We start from the raw sequence: 18,216 nt of genomic DNA, 5'->3' as shown, positions 1-18,216 counted from the left end.
TGGGCTCTGTGCTGACAGCTCGGAGCCTGGAGCCTTCTTTGGATTCTGTGTGTGTGTCTCTCTCTCTCTGCCCCTCCCCCACTTTGTCTCTCTCTCTCTCTCTCTCTCTCTCTCTCTCTCTCTCTCTCTCTCAAAAATAAACATTAAATTTTTTTTTATTTTTTTTTTTAACGTTTATTTATTTTTGAGACAGAGAGAGACAGAGCATGAACAGGGGAGGGGCAGAGACAGAGGGAGACACAGAATCTGAAACAGGCTTCAGGTTCTGAGCTGTCAGCACAGAGCCCGACGCGGGGCTCGAACTCACGGACCGGGAGATCATGACCTGAGCTGAAGTTGGACGCTTAACCGACCAAGCCACCCAGGCGCCCCAAACATTAAATTTTTTTAAAAAAATCAAATTCCCTATTTAAAAAAGAAAGAAAGAAAGAAAGAAAGAAAGAAAGAAAGAAAGAAAGAGAGAAAGAACTCTCCTTCACTAGCTGGAGATGGAAAAACTCCAGGGAAGAGCTCTGATGGGTCCATCTCCAACCACATGCACATCCCTGGGCCAATCACTGTTGTCATGATAGAGTAGTGTGATTGGCCCAGCAGCACATCCCTTCCCAGTGGGGGCTGGGTGGGTCTGTTACCACAAGAAGGAGTGTGGAACTGCCAGAGCAAAAGCCAAAGGCACCCTCTACGAATGAGACAACTGAGGTCGTGCTCTTTCTGCCGCCCCATTGCCACAGGGTGCACGTGCAGACAGGGACAGAGAAAGTGTGCCAAGGGGGGGGACAAATGGAGGGCCTTTAACCAGAATGCCTGGATCTCCTTCTGTAGATGGAAAGGGAGGGCAGATGGTAGTAAGGCAGGGCCTGGAGAGGAGGGGACCTCGAACAGTCAGAGGAAACCTGACGGGGCACATGGGGGCGGGGGGATTAGAGACAATTGGGAGGCAGAGAAGGTACAGCTGGATTTAGATGCTGTGAGTTTGTAGTTGATCGTGGGACAGGTCTGCCCAGCTCGTGACTTTCTCCAGCTGCACCAAAGCCCAGCCCGTGTGGAGTTTCCCTCCTCAGAGGCCACTGGTGTCTCGTTCAATTCAAAAACAAATCTGACAGCCTTGTTGTCATGATCTTGTAATAATGGTCCTTTCCCCTCGATGCTGACTGACCAGGGCCTTGTGCCCTCCCGGGGTTGGGCCACCGGGAGGGTGATCGATCCCAACAGTTACCTTCTGTGATTGCTGTGGGAGAGCTTTGGGGAGAGGAGGAGCCCATGGGGGGAGGCAGAGCTACAGAGGGAGAGGGGGGTGGGGACACAGAAGAGATGGGGCAGCAGGGGGTTGGCAGGGACAGCCAGTGTCTGCACAACGCCAGATAGGAGGTGGCAGAGGAGAGTCATGGAGACCACTCTTTCCTGGCACCCCCCAAGGGATGGGCGAGTTTGTCCTTGGGACGCTGGTCTGTCTCCCTCACTCCTCCCTGGAGGAGCTTCACACTCTATACGCCCCTTCACCATTTAGGGGAAAAGCCACTTTACTGGATCAGCTGTCATGAATTCTGAGAGGAACAAGCTGCATTTCTAAAAAGATTCTTTTTTTTTTTTTTTTTAATTTTTTTTTTTCAACGTTTTTTAATTTATTTTTGGGACAGAGAGAGACAGAGCATGAACGGGGGAGGGGCAGAGAGAGAAGGAGACACAGAATCGGAAAGAGGCTCCAGGCTCCGAGCTGTCAGCCCAGAGCCTGACGCGGGGCTCGAACTCACGGACCGCGAGATCGTGACCTGGCTGAAGTCGGACGCTTAACCGACTGCGCCACCCAGGCGCCCCTAAAAAGATTCTTAAAGATGTCCTGGTCAATCGCTGAATCCAGCTTGCTGGGCTTTAACCTTTAAATCTGGTCCTTCATCGCCTTCCCTTAGCCCAGCCCCTGGCCTCCCTTTCTCCTCCAGGACTGCTCTCCAAGCACCCTCCCCACCCCTGACCCCTCATAGCACTTCCTGGTAAGTCAAAGCAGGTGTCTCTAACTGGCTTCCTGTCCTTACAGCCCTCCTCACACCCACCACACCTGTCTTCCCAGCTCATCCATTGGTCCTTTCCACTGTCACTCAAAAACAGCTCATTACGAAGAGGAGCTTCACTAAAACCCCTGGGCTCTGTAGTTGAGCTAGAATATAATTCGTATATGATACTGTGTGTTGCCTGTGCAGTGGGCTGGGAGGTGGGAATGTGGAAAGAGTGTAGTATTGCTTCAAGCCCGTGGATGTGACATTTTTCTGGTTGGGTGATTCTCAAATACGGTCCCAGACCTATAGCCTCAGCACCTCCTGGGACCTTGCTGGAAATGTGAATTCTTGGGATCTGACCCAGACCTACTGAAGCAGAAACTCCAGGAGGAAAGAGGAAGGTTGAAAAAAATTTTTTTCTTTTGAGAGAGAGAGAGAGAGAGAGAGAGAGAGAGAATCCCAAGCAGGATCCACACTGTCAGCTCGGAGCCCGATGCAGGGCTCAATCCCATGAACAGAAACCAAGAGTCAGATGCCTAACCAATTGAGCCACCCACGTGCCTCTGAGAAACCTCTTTTAAGAAGCTGTCCAGAAGATGCTGACGCCCGCTGTGTGTGACAAGGACCGTTTTAACTGTATTTAGGTCCCTCAAGAGAGACGGTGCTCAGAAGCACTGCTCTTTTCTCTGGGTGGCCAGGCCCAAATCCCCTCTTTGGAACTTCTTTCCTTGCTAATGGCTTGATCACATCTGACCCTCGCCCTGCCTTAAGCGCCAAACCCACTCTAAAACATGTCCTCACTGAACTGCCATAGAGAAAAAGGACAGCCCTTTGTATCTGACAGGTCAGGATGTGAGTCCAGGCTCCCTGCCAGCAGCCTCAGCCTTTACCTTCTCTAAAATGGGGTTATAACAGCCTCTGCCCTACAGGGTTGTTAAAAGGGTCAACGACACAATACAGATTGAAGTGTTCCACGGAGTGCCAGGCAGATAAAAGAAAAACAATGAAAGAAAAGAAAAGAAAGCAGTAATGACAGCCCTATCATCCTGGTGTTATTTGGTCCAATCTTACAATTGTGGATTCCTAACTTGGCATCATACCAGCCCGTCTCGCACGTATGTTTCAGAGTAAGTGAAGGCCACACTGGCAATGGCGTTGCTTTGCCTGGCTAGACGACAGCCTGTTTTCTGCGCGAGGGAAGCAAAACGAACCCGTCTGGCCTTTCTTGATCAGAGTACACGGCCGAGGTCTTTCTTCCCATTTTTTCTTTGTCTCTTTTTGAACAAGAGGAGGAAACTCCACTTGAACTTGCTGGCGGCCCCACATGAAATTATAACTTTGCACCTTAGAGATCTAGCACCCCAGTGGGAAATCACAGTCATTGGAGTGCGGAGAGAGTCTCACGGGCCTCATTGTTCCAGGCCCTGGGCATTCTGCACCCAGGAGCCCCCACCCTCAGGAGGTTTACACTGTGACCTCAGAATTAGACAATAAAGACATTTATTTCAGGAAAGTGTCAAGGGCTGTGATGAAATTAAAGCAGGAGAAATGGACCGAGAGGGTAGGAGGCCATGAAGGGAGGAGGCACTCTGAGACAGGACGACCATGGCAGGCCTCTCTGAAGAGGGGACATTTGAGCAGAGACAGCAGTAGGGTGAACCATAGGCATGTAGGGGAAAAGAGTTCCAGGCAGTGGGAACACAGCCGGAGCAAATGCCATGTGCCAGGAGGGCGCTTGGCATCCTTGGAGAATAGCTGGAAGGCCGGCAGGCCTCAAGGGCAAAAGGAGATGAAGTCTAGGAGGTAGGCAGGTTGGCACCAGATTAGGTAGGACCTTGTCCTCGTGGAAAGGATTTCAAAGTGCCTGAAGGACAGAGGCGGGGCCACTGTTCACACCTTATCCAGCAGGAGTAGAAGCTCAGCCACACAGGCCTAAAAAGTCCAAAAAGCTGGACTTTTGTGCCATTAATAGCAGCAGCTGGGCCACTGCTGAGCACTTAGTCTGTGCCACGCTTTGTGCTAATTGCTCTACGTGCGTGGTCTCAACTCATCCTGGCGCGAGTTCTCCGAGGAAGGCGCCATCGCTTTCATTTTACAAATGAGGATACTGAGTCTTGAGGAGGTTTTAGTCTCTTGCCCAAATTCTCAGGGCCAGTGGGGCAAAGGGTCCCAGGGGCGGAAGAGAACCCAGGGGCTCTTCCTGCAAAGCTCTGTTTGGGCAGTGGGGTGGCTGAGTGGGCTCTGGCCCTTTGAAATTTTTAGACACAGTTAAGGGAAATTTCTCTCGATGACACCATTCTGAATGTCAAATGCAGCCACAGGCAGTTGTCCTGAGGGACTAGCCTTCTGTGAAACCCAAGATTTATGTGAATCCCGCTTAATGGGGAAAGTGTCCCTGAGGGACAAGACAGGCCTGGGATGGTTGCCAAGACAGGGAATGAAGTGGGGGGACAAAGTTAGCAAGGATCTTACTCTGGGAGAGGCAGAAGTCAAATGCAGCCAGGCCAAAGTCAGCAACAGTGGGCCAGGGCAGGCAAGGGCATGTTTAAAGGAAGTCATTTCAGGCAGGCATCAAGGAACCTGGCCGGAGAGATTCGGTGGGGAGCAAAAGAGGCGTATTCATTTATTCATTTAACTTCCGTTGACCCTGAGACAGGGCCGGTTATCCCGGCTATAGTGACTCACATAGGAATGTGAACAGAGCTTGGTCGAAGTCAAAAACATGTGGCGTTCAATAAATGTCTCAATCATTACTTTCAGGGTTGCAACTCCCTGATCGCTCTTGGTCCCGTCTCCCAACTGTATTAACTGACATCTGTGTGGTTGTCAACAACAGACCCGCCCGCTAACTAGTTTAGACAAAAGGAGGGAGTATTGGCTCCTAAAAGTTGGGGAAGAGCTGGCGCGTAGCTGGGCCTCGGGGCAACTGCGCCAAGCCAGACCCTTTTCCAGTCTCCTCTCATCTTTCATCCATTCTTTAGTGTGTCCATTTCATTGTCTCCTAATGGTCTCCTCCGTAATGAATGGAAACCAGGCCATCAGCAGGGCTCAAGCCCACTCTCTCAGTCTGCGAGAGAAACGGAAGTTCCGGCACAGAGAATTCTGACTGGCTCGGTGTGGGTAAGGTGCCCGGCTCTGATTGGCCCAGTGAGTTTGGTGCTCAACTCTGATTGGCCCAGCGCGGGTCAGGCACGCAAGCTTAGACCAATAAAAAAAAGTCACGCGAGAAAAAGATGGCCGCTCCCATCTGTAAGAAGCGTTGAGAACATAGGTGCGGGTCGTTCCCCTGGGGCGGGGAAGGAGAAAGGTGCTACATGGCCGAAACAATAGATGCTCGCTGTCATCTACCCTCTGGTGTCCAGTAGGGACACCCGTCCTTCTTCCCAAAAGTGGAATTCCAAACCTGTTCCCACCTAACACCCCACAGCCAGTCCATGTGCCACTGTTAGTGAACACATTTATCCTGTCCTAGCAAGACACTTGCAGCAGAGGTACCCAGCCCAGGGGATGGCAGGGTGGGGCAGGCCCTCTAGTGACATCCATTCCTCGCCATCAGTTGGACATGAACACCTGCGATCCTGAGAACCATGATGATGTTTAATGGATCAAATGATTAATCGAACCCCTCCATAGAACATCCATGTAAATAATGCAAGGACAGAAAATTCTGTGGGCAAAATATATGAGGAGATAATGACCAAACAATTTCCAAATTTGGTGAATTCAGGAGAAACGAAATCCTGCATAATCACTTAGAAAAAGGGAGTGCCATAGGTAAGGAACAGTCGCAGGTGATGAAACAAAATATACACAGTGACTGGAACACGATGGCTGCCTACTTCTTTCATCTAACAGACCAGGGGGTGGGCTGCAGTGCTGGGCATATGGACTGTTCTGCTCTGCTGTGTTCCACACAGTTGTTCAGGAGATCAAATTCCTTCTGTCTTGATGTCCTGCCATCGTTAGAGTGGTGTCCACATCCACGTGTTCAAAACTGGCACGTCCATGTTCCAGAGCCTGGGAAAGGGAAAGATGAAGCGGGGGAGCAAGCATTGTCCCCCCAAAAATGTCATCTGGAAGTTGTACCCGTTACTGCCATTCATATCTTGTTGGCTAAAACTACAAGGCTACACGAAGTTTCCAGGGAGGCCGGGAAATGTGGTTGCCGGCTGGGTAGTCATGTGCCCCAGTCAACTCCAGTGGCTTCTAGTGGGAGAGTGAACCTTGGGGACAGTTAGTCTTTGCCACAGAACTGGCTGTGGCCTGTAAGTATCTGTGTACATCCTTTCACACGTAGGACCCACTTACCACCTTCCTAAGGGAGGCAGCCCAAAGTCCCACTCAGTCACTGCATTCAGCTCTAAGAGCAGGATCTCGAGGCGGAGCGGTCTCTTTCCTCAGGTGTAGATGTGGCCCCGCTGGCCTACTGGCCCCAAAAGTAAAAAGTAATCACCCACACCTCACTTCACACTCCCACAATATTCAGTGTGGAGTGGGAACAGGAAAGAGTAGGACAGAGTAATAGTCACCAACTTTCCCAATGGGAAAAGGAGAAGAACAGGGCACACACTGTGGCCACCAGTCTGTGCAGTTATCAAACTTGCCGGGCAGTTCTTGTGAGAAGACTCCCCATGCTGGCATGCACTCTGCCTTCCCTTTCTGCCCTGGCGGCAACCCCTTGTCCCTGTCCACTGGGGACCCAGGCTCTGCCCTCTGGGAGCTTCTTCCCTGATCATCCTGTCATTAGCCACACATCTGAAGTGGGTTTTGGAGAGAGTGACCTCCTTGGGGGCACACAGCTCTGTCAGCTCACTTCTGATGGTAGGGTTTGGGGGACCCAGGAGTTTCTTTAGGGACTGAACGATCACAGGGTTTAACAGGGCAGACTTTTGGCTTCTCTGGCTAGCCAATTCTATCTAAAACTTAGAAACCTTCTGGTCTGTTTGTTTCCAGTCATTTCTGAACTGGAGTACCACACCCAAAGATCCTTTCTCGACATAGTTCTTAAACCTGCCAACTCCCCTTTTTTTTTACTGACTGGCTTCCCTGCCTGGCCCATCCCTGGGTCCTTTTGATGGTGACTGCCTTAAGCCTTGAAACAATAGACTGAGAAGGTGACACCCTTCATCAGCTCTTTGCCACAGGCTGTTCCCATTGTCAGGTAGAAAGATCCCATTGGTAGGCAATGAGTAACATAATCTGCCCTCCAGGTTATTGTAGGGTGGGGCTTTACCAAATCATCTGCCACAGGGTAACAAAGCCAACAGCTCTCCACCTTGCCACATCTGTATTGCCCAAGTCCATGTGTTTTAGATGTTTTTTATTAAAGCCGCATCTCACTCTGAGTCCAAATTTGTCTATCAGTTAGATCTAGGTAAAGCTGCTATAACAAAAATCCCCAAATACAGTGAGTCCACCATGGCGGAATTCTCTTCTCTCACATAACAACTCAGAGTAGGCAGTTGTGCCAGGGCAAATAGGCATCTCAACTCTGCTCTATCCTTGAGTTGGACCAGGGTCCCTAGTGCCTTCTCTCTTGTGGCTTCTCCATCCCTATGATCATAAACCACATGGTCAGAGCTGTCCCACCTCATCCCAGCCTGTAGAGGGTAAAAGAAAGGAAGTAAAGGGCAATCAATCAACCTCTTTACAAAAAAATGTGATCCAGAAGTTTCCCACCTCACTGTGGGCCACATGCCATTGACCAAAACTTAGTCACGTAGCCATACCATGCTGCAGAGGAGTCTAGGAAATACGGTCTGTAGCTGAGTGGCCATGTGAGCAGCCATATTGGAATAGGGGGTCACTCGTATTACTTAAAGGAAGAAGAAAATACATCCTGGGGAACAATATCTCTGCCTCAGAGAGAAAGACAAGCTATAAAGAGCACATCTCAATAGTCAGGGGGAAGCCCAGCTTCTGTGGGCATTTGTTCACGGCCTTACCTCCCTGAAAATGGGGAGTTTGTTAGTCAGCCAATCTGAGTATGCCAATGTTTTATGTCATTGGGAATAGGCTTTGCCCCTTGTCCCCCAGGAACGCTCCTGAGAGGGACACTGGGGAGAAATCCCTTGCTGTGAACTCTGCTACCTTAGCAGCATGCCTCCCATTGGAGGGCTGGGATTGCCCTAAGGCTTGTGCAATCACAGACACCTTTTGCAAAGCTTGGGAGTTCCTTGTTTGTTACTTTGTTGGTTTTGACAGTTCGTTTTGCAACACAATTCACGGGAACTTGGTTGAACTCTGATAGCTGGTCAACAGCACCGAAAATTTTGCACAGGCCCAATCGTTGAACCTTCTGTCTCTTAGATCTGGGGCTGGGGGCTCTGCTCATCTTAAGGCTCAGTATCTCCCTTGGCCTTGACTTTTGCCGGGGCGATGGGGCTAGGTTCATCAGCTTTGCTCTGCTGCCCCTGCTCCCGGGCTGTGCTTCAAGACGGAGGCATTGGGTGAGTGACAAGGGTGGGTGTTCTGGGAAGGGCCATGGCACCAGTGTCCCCGCACTTCCTGTCAACCTGCCCACTCTGAGTAACAGGTCCCTCCCTGCGTTGGAATGGGGTAAGCCTCTTACTCAACACCTGCCATGGGAAGTGGTTCTGCTGGAAGTGTCATTGGTTCCCTCCTCTCTTCTCAGGGTGCAACATTGAAAACGTCTGCTACCCAATGGGCGTCTGTGCGGAGCGAACCGCCATCCAGAAGGCTATCTCAGAAGGGCACAGGGAGTTCAGGGCAATTGCTATCTCTAGGTAAGTGGTGGGAAAGGCAGGCTGCTGCTGCATTCATCCATCTATTCGGCCATCACTCACCACGCGTGTGTCACTCATCCGTTCATTCATCTAACGCATTTATTCTGTACTTCCTGCGTGCTGGGCACTGTCAGGCTTGACAGAGTGCCAAGGATAAAGAGTTAAGTCAAAAATGGACTCTGCCCTCAGTGAGCCTACAGAGCAGGTAAACAACCGAGGCACCTCTAACTCAAGGGCAGGTGGGGCTTTTGCTCTAGTGACAGTACAGACAACAGAACGCCTACAAGATACAACAGAAAGGCAGCATAGAAACCTAAAGCGAGAGGGACCTGAAAATCACCTGGTATAGACCCCCTAGCCACTACCCCCATTTTACAGATGAAGAAACTGAGGCCCAGAGAGGTTGAGCAACTTTCCTGGGAATTTGTGGCAAAGCTGAGACCAAACTACATCTCTGGAGTCTCACTCTGGGCTCATTCCACGGCACCATGCTGTGCCAGGAAATCAAACACTCTTCCCTGCTCTCTTTGAGCTGCCCCGGGATCCTTCACTGTGAGAGCTGACTACTGCCCTTGGCATTGCCCACCTCTAAGTGCCAAGAACCAGGCTACCAACGCAAGCTGGTGGGGTGACAGCCAGGTAAACCCGGGTTACAGTTCACACACTAATCAGAGTCCAGCCCAGGTCCTGGCTGAACAATAATAGCATTAACCTACTCTCTCTACATGCCCCAAACATAAATATCCAAGTTCCCTTGTGCAGACCCTCACAGGATGCTCGTTGAGTTCTTGTTGGCCCTGGACCCAGACTCAGTGGCTTCAGGATTTGAGCATGTGAGTGGGCTCTTTTACTAATTTGGACCCTGTTACGCTTCCGATTTAATAGTGAGTTGCTCTTGTGTGTACCTTTGCACTGTGAAAGAGTTTTCTTAGCAAATTAACGGTGCAGGGAAAATGCCACGGGAAATGTTTCATCCACCCAGAAAGTGGGTGCATGACTGACCAAGTATTGGTTTTCAGGACATCCAGGTGCATGGATTACGTACTAGGAGTGAAGCACCTCTTCATTGTGGTGGCGCTAGAGGGCCTTGCTGGCAGAAATGCAAGCCTCCAGAAATGTAGGGACCCAGCGCAAGGCCAGCAGGGGCCGTGTGACAGAAACAAGCTCCTGTTCTTTATAGCTTTGTCTCAGTCTGGTCCCGAGGCAGACCAGGTTATTGAAGGCGATTTTCCTGAGTAACTGAAGGCAAGGTGCACTTAGGGAGAAGGTCGGTCCCGGCTTCCCAGAGCCCTCCCTGTCACCAAGGTCTGTCCTGGCTTCCCTTCGGCTTTGGGAGGAATAAATGAGGCCATGCTGGGAACATTTTGTGCAGATGAGCAGAGCTCAGGATGTGGATTGTGCTTTATTTAAAAGGGGGGAGGGGAGAGTAACTCAATTCCAAACCTGATCCAAGAAAATAATGATATTCTGGGTGAAAAAGAGGCCAAAGTCAACAAAAGGATAATGGCACGGTGGCCTTGCTCTGTTTAGAATGTTCTAAATGAAACATTCTCCTTCTCCTGGTCATTATCTACTTTTAAAAAGGACTGGGTATCGCTAGCGATGATTAGCAAATCTCCTTATTTACACAAAACCTGCATTTTTCTAGCCACCCAACTGCTCTGCTCCCGGGATTCAGCCTGCAGCAGCATCCCTGAGCCAGAAATGTAGTCATTATTGCACTAATGACTTGTTAAATTGAGAGCGTGGGGTTTACAAGATGAGTGGAAAGTGCCAGCTCCCTCGCTAACACTGACGGGTGTGAACGGTTTCAGAGAGCCCCTTCGAGATCTCCAGAATGCAGAGTGTGGGGCCCAGGCTGGGCTTTTGCTAATGGGGAGTTAAGCTTGTCCCATGGGGGCCCCAGCATAGCCATCAAAGCCGAGAGGTTTCCAGCCCATCGCGTCTGATAAGGATGGCCTCAGCGCGTGACCAGAATCAGCACAAAGCAGGGTAACTGTCAAGCCCAGCACAGCACAGGGCAGGAGAGGTGGTAGGCGTCCTGCTGCACCCAGTACGTTCTGGGATGTGTCTTTCTTCAGCCTTTTGATTCTTACTCTAGGAGGGAATGTTGAGTAATGATTAAAAACCCTGGCTCCAAGGTTAGTAAGACCTGGTTTCACATCCTGCTCTGCTGTTGCCCAAGGATCTGAGCTCAGCTTTTCATCTGTAGAAAGGAGGAGAGGAATGCTGACCCACTGGGCTATCGTGAGGATGCGGAAAGTGATTTCTGTAAAGGTCTTGGCCCAGAGTAGGCAACAGATTAAAACTATTGTTTTAGGGACGCCTGGGCGGCTCAGGTGGTTAAGCGCCTGACTTCAGCTCAGGTCACGATCTCACCGTTTGTGGGTTAGAGCCCCGCATCCGGCTCTGTGCTGACAGCTCAGAGCCTGGAGCCTGCTTCCGATTCTATGCCTCCCTCTCTCTGCCCCTCCCCCGCTCATGCTCTGGCTCTCTCTCTCTCTCTCTCTCTCTCAAAAAAAATAAATAAAACTATTGTGTTAACCTTATCCTTACTACTTTTGCAAGCTGAAGACTACCAAAGGCAGGGTCCACAGATCCTGGGTTCAAATCCTGGTTCTGCCACTTAGTAGCTCTGTGACCTTGGGCAGGTCATGTCGTCTTTCACCATCTATAACGTGAGGACAATAAAAGTATCTACACAGTCCCTACCTTATGGGGTTGTTAGGGGATTAAATGAGTTGATGGACCTAAGGTCCTCAGCACCGTGCCCGGCACAGAGAAGTGCAGTGTGAGGTAAGGGTAAGCCAGTGTCGTGGTCAGGCTCTCTCTCAGCTCTCAGAGCTACGCTGCCTGGAAGCCACATCTTGTGACTTTTGGTGGTTGAAGCCTAAGCCAAATCCAACTTCCCACTGGAATGCATGTTCACCCCACCCCCTTGAAGACCCTAATACAGGTCACTTTTTCCAGGGAAATGTTCTTTGGGAAGCCGGCCACGCATGTCACAAGATTGAGAAAGGAAGTGGTGAGCTTGGCAGGGGCCAGATTATATAGGGCCTTAGCGGTCACGGAAGGGAGGTTGAATTTCACTCAGAGCACCTCTCCCATGGTCGTAACCACAGCCTGCCTGTGTCATAGTACTAACATGCAGACTTTATCTCCCCTCCCAGACAGTACTAGACCCCTGAAGGCAGAGATTCTCCGATTGGTCTTTCTTTCGTTTCCCGTGCCTGTCTGGCATGGTCAGTCTGTGTGGAAAGAAGTAAAAAAAATAACAGAGTCTAGCCTCCAAAGATCCTATGGAAACCCGAGCCGGAGCCTGGTAATCACAAGGGTTACTTTGGCTGCGTGTGCATCCTGGGCAGGGGTCCCCACCCTCTCACGTCCCCGTGGGCTTTTGTTCTGAAGCTGGGAGCATGCTCAGAGAGGACCCACCTTTCCATGGAGCAGAACCTTTCTTTGACTGGAATCCCACATACGACAGCGAGTTATCCTGAGGATAAAATAACAACCCATCGCTCTCTCCTCCCTCAGCTGCTTTATGCAGTTCGTGCCAGCTATGGCCATATCCACTTGACACATGGTTGGTTGGCTGGTGGTCTGGCTCCTCTCACTAGTGAAAATCCCCTGAGTGCAACGAGTTTCGTCTATTTTGTTCATTGCTGTATCCCCAGCCCTGATAGTGCCTGGTACGAAGCGCCAATAAATGTTTGTCGATTAAAACGAGGTAATAGGGGCGTCTGGGCGGGTCAGGGGGTTAAGCGCCCGACTCTTGGTTTGGGCTCAGGTCACGATCTCGTGGTTTCATGAGTTCAAGCCCCACATCGGGTGCTGCCCTGGTGATGCGGAGCCTGCTTGGGATTCTCTGTCTTCTCTCTCTTCTCCCTCTCTGACCCTCCCCCACTCATGCTGTCTTGGTTTCTCCCAAAGTAAGTTACAAAGTAATAATAATAACTTAAAAAAAATAAAATGAGATCCTGCATTTCAGTGTTTCGCTGGATGCCTGGGACATTCTAGGCACATATCCAGTAAAAGGATAATCATTGTTACTATATGTAATTTTAAGTTATGGTATATAAGTTATATATAATAAATCTGTATATCATAAGGCACTGAAATTCAGACAGAGCTTATATGTGTAAAGGAATAAGCGCCTGGTAGTACAAGCAATAACAATATGTGTAGAACACTCTAAAGTTTACAGAGTGCTTTCTGCCCTTTATTTCATTTTATCTTCCAGCATTCCTGGGAAGTAGGTGAGATGATTCCCCTTGTTTTACAAGCCAAGAGATGCACGTTGGATGGGTAAAAACGACTTGGTTCAAGTCACACACGGTTAGCGAAAGGAGGAGCTGACCAAAAACTAAAATTTAAGCCCAGTGTTCTTGCAGAGATCTCACAGAGCTGTGCGTCTAGAAGAGCAGGGACGATGGTGGCTGCTGGCGTAACCTCTGGTCCTCCGGCAGGCTTGGCGGTTCCTACTGTTCAGTTCACCCTTCGTCCTGCTCAGAGCTGGAGGACTGCCTGTAGGTGCCTTGATTCTGAGAGGCGAAGGAACCCATTCTTCTCTTTTGACTCACACTGTTTTTTTCATGCCACAGGGCCTTTGCATATACTATTTCCTTTGCCTGCAGCACAGAAAAACCCGGGCCTTCAGAGTACCACCTCTGTTAGTTACTTAGTTTCACTGAACCTGTTTTCTTGCAGGTAAAATGGTCCTTCTGACACTCAGGTTGTCCTAGGAATTCAAAGAAATGGATATCGAGTGCCTGGCACAGATCTTGGCACACAGTAGGTGCTCACTAACGGTGATTTATGAACTCTGCATTTCCTCCAAGGACCGCACCGAACACCATCTCCTCCACAATATTCTCTGTTGTTCCTCAGGCAGGGATTGTCTCCTCTCACTGTGCATTCTTATTGCATTTTGTTTAAAACGGTAACTCATTTAGTACTGGGCTGAGCGATCTCCTGAAGGCCAGAGACCAATTCTTCTTCACCCTTGTGTTTCTGGAGTGTGGGCGACAGCAAGTGCTCACTAAACATTTTCCAAACGCGCTCATGAAAACAACGGGCCTGCCGTGGCCTTGCCCCTTGGAAGTGTGGAAAGCCACCTGGTGTTTCTTCTGAGCCTCTGCGACACCATGCGTCTGTGAATCAGAAACTGCTTGGCGGGGTTTGACTTCATCAGGCCAGAACTCAGGGCCTGCATTTCAGTAATTGTCCTCATGCCTCAGGAGAGATTGACCCATGTTTGATTCTCTTTTTCCGTAGTGACCTCCAGGATGATTTTATCTCACCATGTGGAGCCTGTAGGCAAGTCATGAGAGAGGTAAACACCTTTCTTTTCTGGGAAATGTAAACTAGGTGCCTCCCTGCCTTTCTAGGCCGTGGGAGCAAAGCCAGGCTGCCAGCCAGGTCACACAGCTGCTGTCCTGTTTGCCCTGTTGGCTGACATCTAAGCTGTCCCAAGCCTGCGTGAATCACTGGAAATTATTCTTTCATCCAGTAGCTACTTGAGTCAGTATCTACTGTGTGCTAGGCCTGACCGAGCTCTGGAGAGACAGCAGTGAAAAGACCAGCCAGGCCTTGCCGTCATAGTTCACAGTCTAGTGCAGGAGGCAGACAGACAACAAATAAGGAGCAAAATAAACAGAGTTTCTGAGAATGATGAGGGCTGTGGAGAAGAGAACACAGAAAAAGGAGTCAGAGATCAACAAACATTGGCCCAGGACAAATCCAGCCCCCCCACCCCTTACTTTTGTAAATAAAGTTTTATTGGCACACAGCCACGCCCATTTCTTCATATTTTGTCTATAGCTGCTTTGGCCCTGCAACAGCAGAGCTCAACAGTTCTGACAAAACCCTGTGGGCTGCTGAACCTAAAATGTTTCCTGTCTGACCCTTTACGGAAAAATAGTTTGCCAACAACTACTTATTTTTTTTTAATGTTTTTAATTAATTTTTGAGAGAGAGAGAGAGAGAGAGAGTGTGTGTGTGTGTGTGTGTGTGTGTGTGTGTGTGTGTGTGAGCAGGGGAGGGGCAGAGAGAGAGGGAGGCAGAGGATCCAAAGTAGGCTCTGCAATGACAGAAGAGAGCCCAGTGCAGGGCTTGAACTCACAAACCATGAGATCATGACATTTGAGCAGAGATATAAATAATAAAGAACGAGGCAGACAAAGGTCCACAGAAGGAGATTTCCAGGCAAAGGAACCAGCAAGTTTAATGCTCATACATTTGGTGAGTTTGATTAAGTTGTAAGAGGGCTAAAGAGGCTAGAACGCGGCAAGTAAAGGGTAGGGGTGACGGGGCAGGGCCTTATAGGCCATGGGACAGAGGGGATATTGTATTCCAAGAACAAATGGAACTGAATTGTACCCTTAAAAATGGTTAAAAGTAGATTCAATGATGGGGAGCCTGGGTGGCTCAGTTGGTTAAGCGTCTGACTCTTGATTTGGGCTCAGGTCATGATCTCACAGTTCATGAGATCAAGCCCCACGTCTGGCCCCGAGCTGGGCATGGAGGCTGCTTTAAAGATCCTCTGTCTCTCTCTCCCTCTGACCCTCCCCTGCATGCCCTCCTTCCCTCTCAAAACAAAACAAAACAAAACAAAACAAAACAAAACGGATTCAATGAGTTCTTATTCTTGACTCAGTGGAAGTTGTTTATGTGTGTACATTTTGGGGAGGGGTGGGTTGTCAGCTTTCACACACTCTCAAAGAGGGCTGTGTCCCCCAGAGTCCCAAAAGGTTAAAGCCACCGTCCTGGAGAATCCCACAGGCTTGCGAGCTTCCATGTGACATCATCGGTCCTTCTAAATACAGCATCTCACTTAATCTCCACCCCAGCCTATGGGAGAAGTGTGGGTGGTTACCCCCACTTCTGAGAGGAGTAAAATGACCTGCTGAAGGACACACAGCCAGACGGTGGTAAGCTGGCATTCACGGCCAGTTCTGGCTGACCGCAAGGTCCATGCTCCTCACAGCCGCCTCCCTGCCTTTATGGTTCTATGACGAGACACATTCTTTTCAGCCACAGAGATGTAATGGTGCTTGTTTCGCGGGGGCTTCTGCTTTGGAGTTGTTTAATTCCAGGGCGGTGGGGGTGGGGAGAGAGGGGGTAACAACCCCTTTCATTTGCCTTTGTGCCTTGGGCTTTCAGAGCATGTGTCGAACAATGCAAACATCTCCATTTTCTTTCTGCTTCTTGCCAGGCCTGCCAACCAGACACGGTTAGCAGAACTCCCTTCCCAAATTCAGCTGAAAATGCCACCATAAAGGCACTGAGTTCACAATATGGACGTCATCGCCATATTGGGGGCGGGGGGGCGGATAGAGGGGCAGAAATGGCTGCCCAGCACCTTGTCATGTCCAAGGCCATGGAAGGAAACCACATCAGGATGCCAGCCCCCTGGCTCCCGAGGCCCCAGCTGGGTCCAATTGCTCATTGCTGTTTTCTCCAAACAGAGTAGGTGTTGGCAAACGAGAGAAGGCGGATGAAAAAGCCGGAAGGAGGGAGAGGCGAAACTGAAACCAAATTGCAAGTAACAAGAGAGGAAGCTCGGGGGCCGGGGACCTGGCGCTTAGAGTCGCACTGCTCGGCTTTTCAGGCAGAACCTGCCAAGCAGAAAAATCTCCTTCTTTAAAGCATTAATTAAAAAAAAAAAAAAAAAAAAAATCCAGGGGTACCTGGGTAGCTCAGTTGGTTAAGTGTCCGACTCTGGGTTTCGACTCAGCTCGTGATCCTGCGATTTTGTGGGTTTGGGCCCTGCGTCAGGCTGTGTGCTGACAGGGCGGAGCCTGCTTGGGATTCTCTGTCTCCCTCTCTCTCCACCCCTCCCCTGCTCGCTCGCTCGCTCTGTCAAAATGAATAAACGAACATATAAAAAACAAAAACAAAACGCCGAAGACTGATGTGCCTGGAAATGATGTAGTGGTTCGGACAGAAGCACAGTAGAGCTGCAGAGCTGAGCGGTCACGAACAGCCAAGTAACCAGTAAGAACGGCTTCCATTAACTGAGCACCTACTGTGTGCCGGGCACCGTGTACAGGTGCCTTCCACCCATGGTAACACGACAGCCAGGCTGAGCCCCAGTTTGTTGAGGCCAACTTCGGGGCTCTGCATCACACACAGCCGTCTTCCTGCCTGATACGTTCCTCGGTTCTCAAAGTCATTTGACAGATCAAGACACGGAGCCCCGGGGAGTTTAATCATTTGCCCAAGATCAAACGGCAAGCAGGTGGTAGCTCCTGGGAGTGGGAGAGACCAGGGCTGGGGGGACAGATTTGGGTTAAAATTTTTGCTTTACTGGTTTTGCCCTGGGTAACCCGGTCATTTAAGCTTCTGACTTCTGCTCAGGTCATGATCTCACAGTTTGTGGGTTCGAGCCCCGCGTCTTTCCCTCTCTCTCTCTCTCTCTCTCTCTGCCCCTCCCCCACTTGCACTTTCTCTCCCTCTCAAAAATAAATAAATAAACTTTAAGGAAAAAAAATAACACCTACCTCCAAGGGCAGAGAGCGAAATCACACGTGGGCAATATCTGGTGTGTGGTGAGGCAGGCAGGCATCTGCTCGTGCTTGTGAAGAGAAGGTGCTTTAAGGAAGCAGATCTTAGCTGTTGTTTGTCACAGCAGGTGCAGGTCTGGCCCTGGGGGTTAGATGTTGTTCCTCTGAAGCCCTGGGTGGGTCTCTCATCATAGAACAGATCACTGGTTGCCCTTCAACAAGGTGCCGAGCACTTCTAACTGCTCGACAGACATTCTCTTGGTGGCTCCTTCCTCAAGCTCGCTGGGCCAGGTATGAGTATTGCCATCCCCATTTTACAGATGAGAAAACTGAGGCACAGAGAGGAACGTTAGACAGAGGTGGAGCCAGACTCAAATCCAGGTCAGTCCCAGCCCCTCGGTCACGCTGCCTCCCTCACGCTGGCTTTGCCTCTTTTCCAGTTTGGCACCAACTGGGCTGTCTACATGACCAAGCCGGATGGCACATATGTTGTCAGGACAGTCCTGGAGCTGCTACCTGCCCCCTTCGGGTCTTTGGGCCCGCAGAAGATCCAGTGAAGGTCAGAAAACACCCACCACCTGGAAGAGCCTGGGTTTTCGCGTGTGCTTGAGGAGACAGCCGCCCGGAGAACTTGATGAAGATGTTCACACAGACCTGGGGACATCGGCCAAATGGGCCCCAGCCCTTCCGGGGGCTGGGCAGACGTGGCTTTTTCCAAATTACACTCAAGCATGAAGGTCTTCACCTGAACCGATAAAGCGTTTCATTCCATCCTGGACCAAACGTCCCTCCTTGCAACCCACCTTGTCCTCTCCGGGACAGGACCACCCATCCCTTCCTTCCTTTCCTGCGGTCCCTCTTTAAAATTCCAGCCAAGTCTGGACCTCTTCCCTGTCAGCCTTCCCAAGGTCCCATCCTGTTCTGAGTGACTTTTCTAATTATAGACATCACGGAACATCCCGATTCGGGAGTGCA

General features: G+C 50.2%; 1 protein-coding gene across 1 annotated transcript in view; it reads left to right on the top strand.

The window, feature by feature from the left end:
- CDA (cytidine deaminase) overlaps positions 1 to 18,216 on the top strand; it is a 21,526-nt gene extending 3,310 nt beyond the window's left edge. Inside the window, exons 2-4 of the mRNA XM_078452288.1 lie at positions 8,626 to 8,737; positions 14,012 to 14,069; positions 17,682 to 18,216. Of these exons, the coding sequence (XP_078308414.1) occupies positions 8,626 to 8,737; positions 14,012 to 14,069; positions 17,682 to 17,798 (287 nt within the window). The 3' untranslated portion in view covers positions 17,799 to 18,216. The remainder of the gene's footprint in view (positions 1 to 8,625; positions 8,738 to 14,011; positions 14,070 to 17,681) is intronic.

This window comes from Panthera onca, chromosome C1, assembly GCF_046562875.1.
Source record: "Panthera onca isolate mPanOnc1 chromosome C1, mPanOnc1 haplotype 2, whole genome shotgun sequence".
NCBI lineage: Eukaryota > Metazoa > Chordata > Mammalia > Carnivora > Felidae > Panthera > Panthera onca.
Note: the sequence above shows the minus strand (reverse complement) of the source record. Positions and strands in the feature narration are given on the sequence as shown.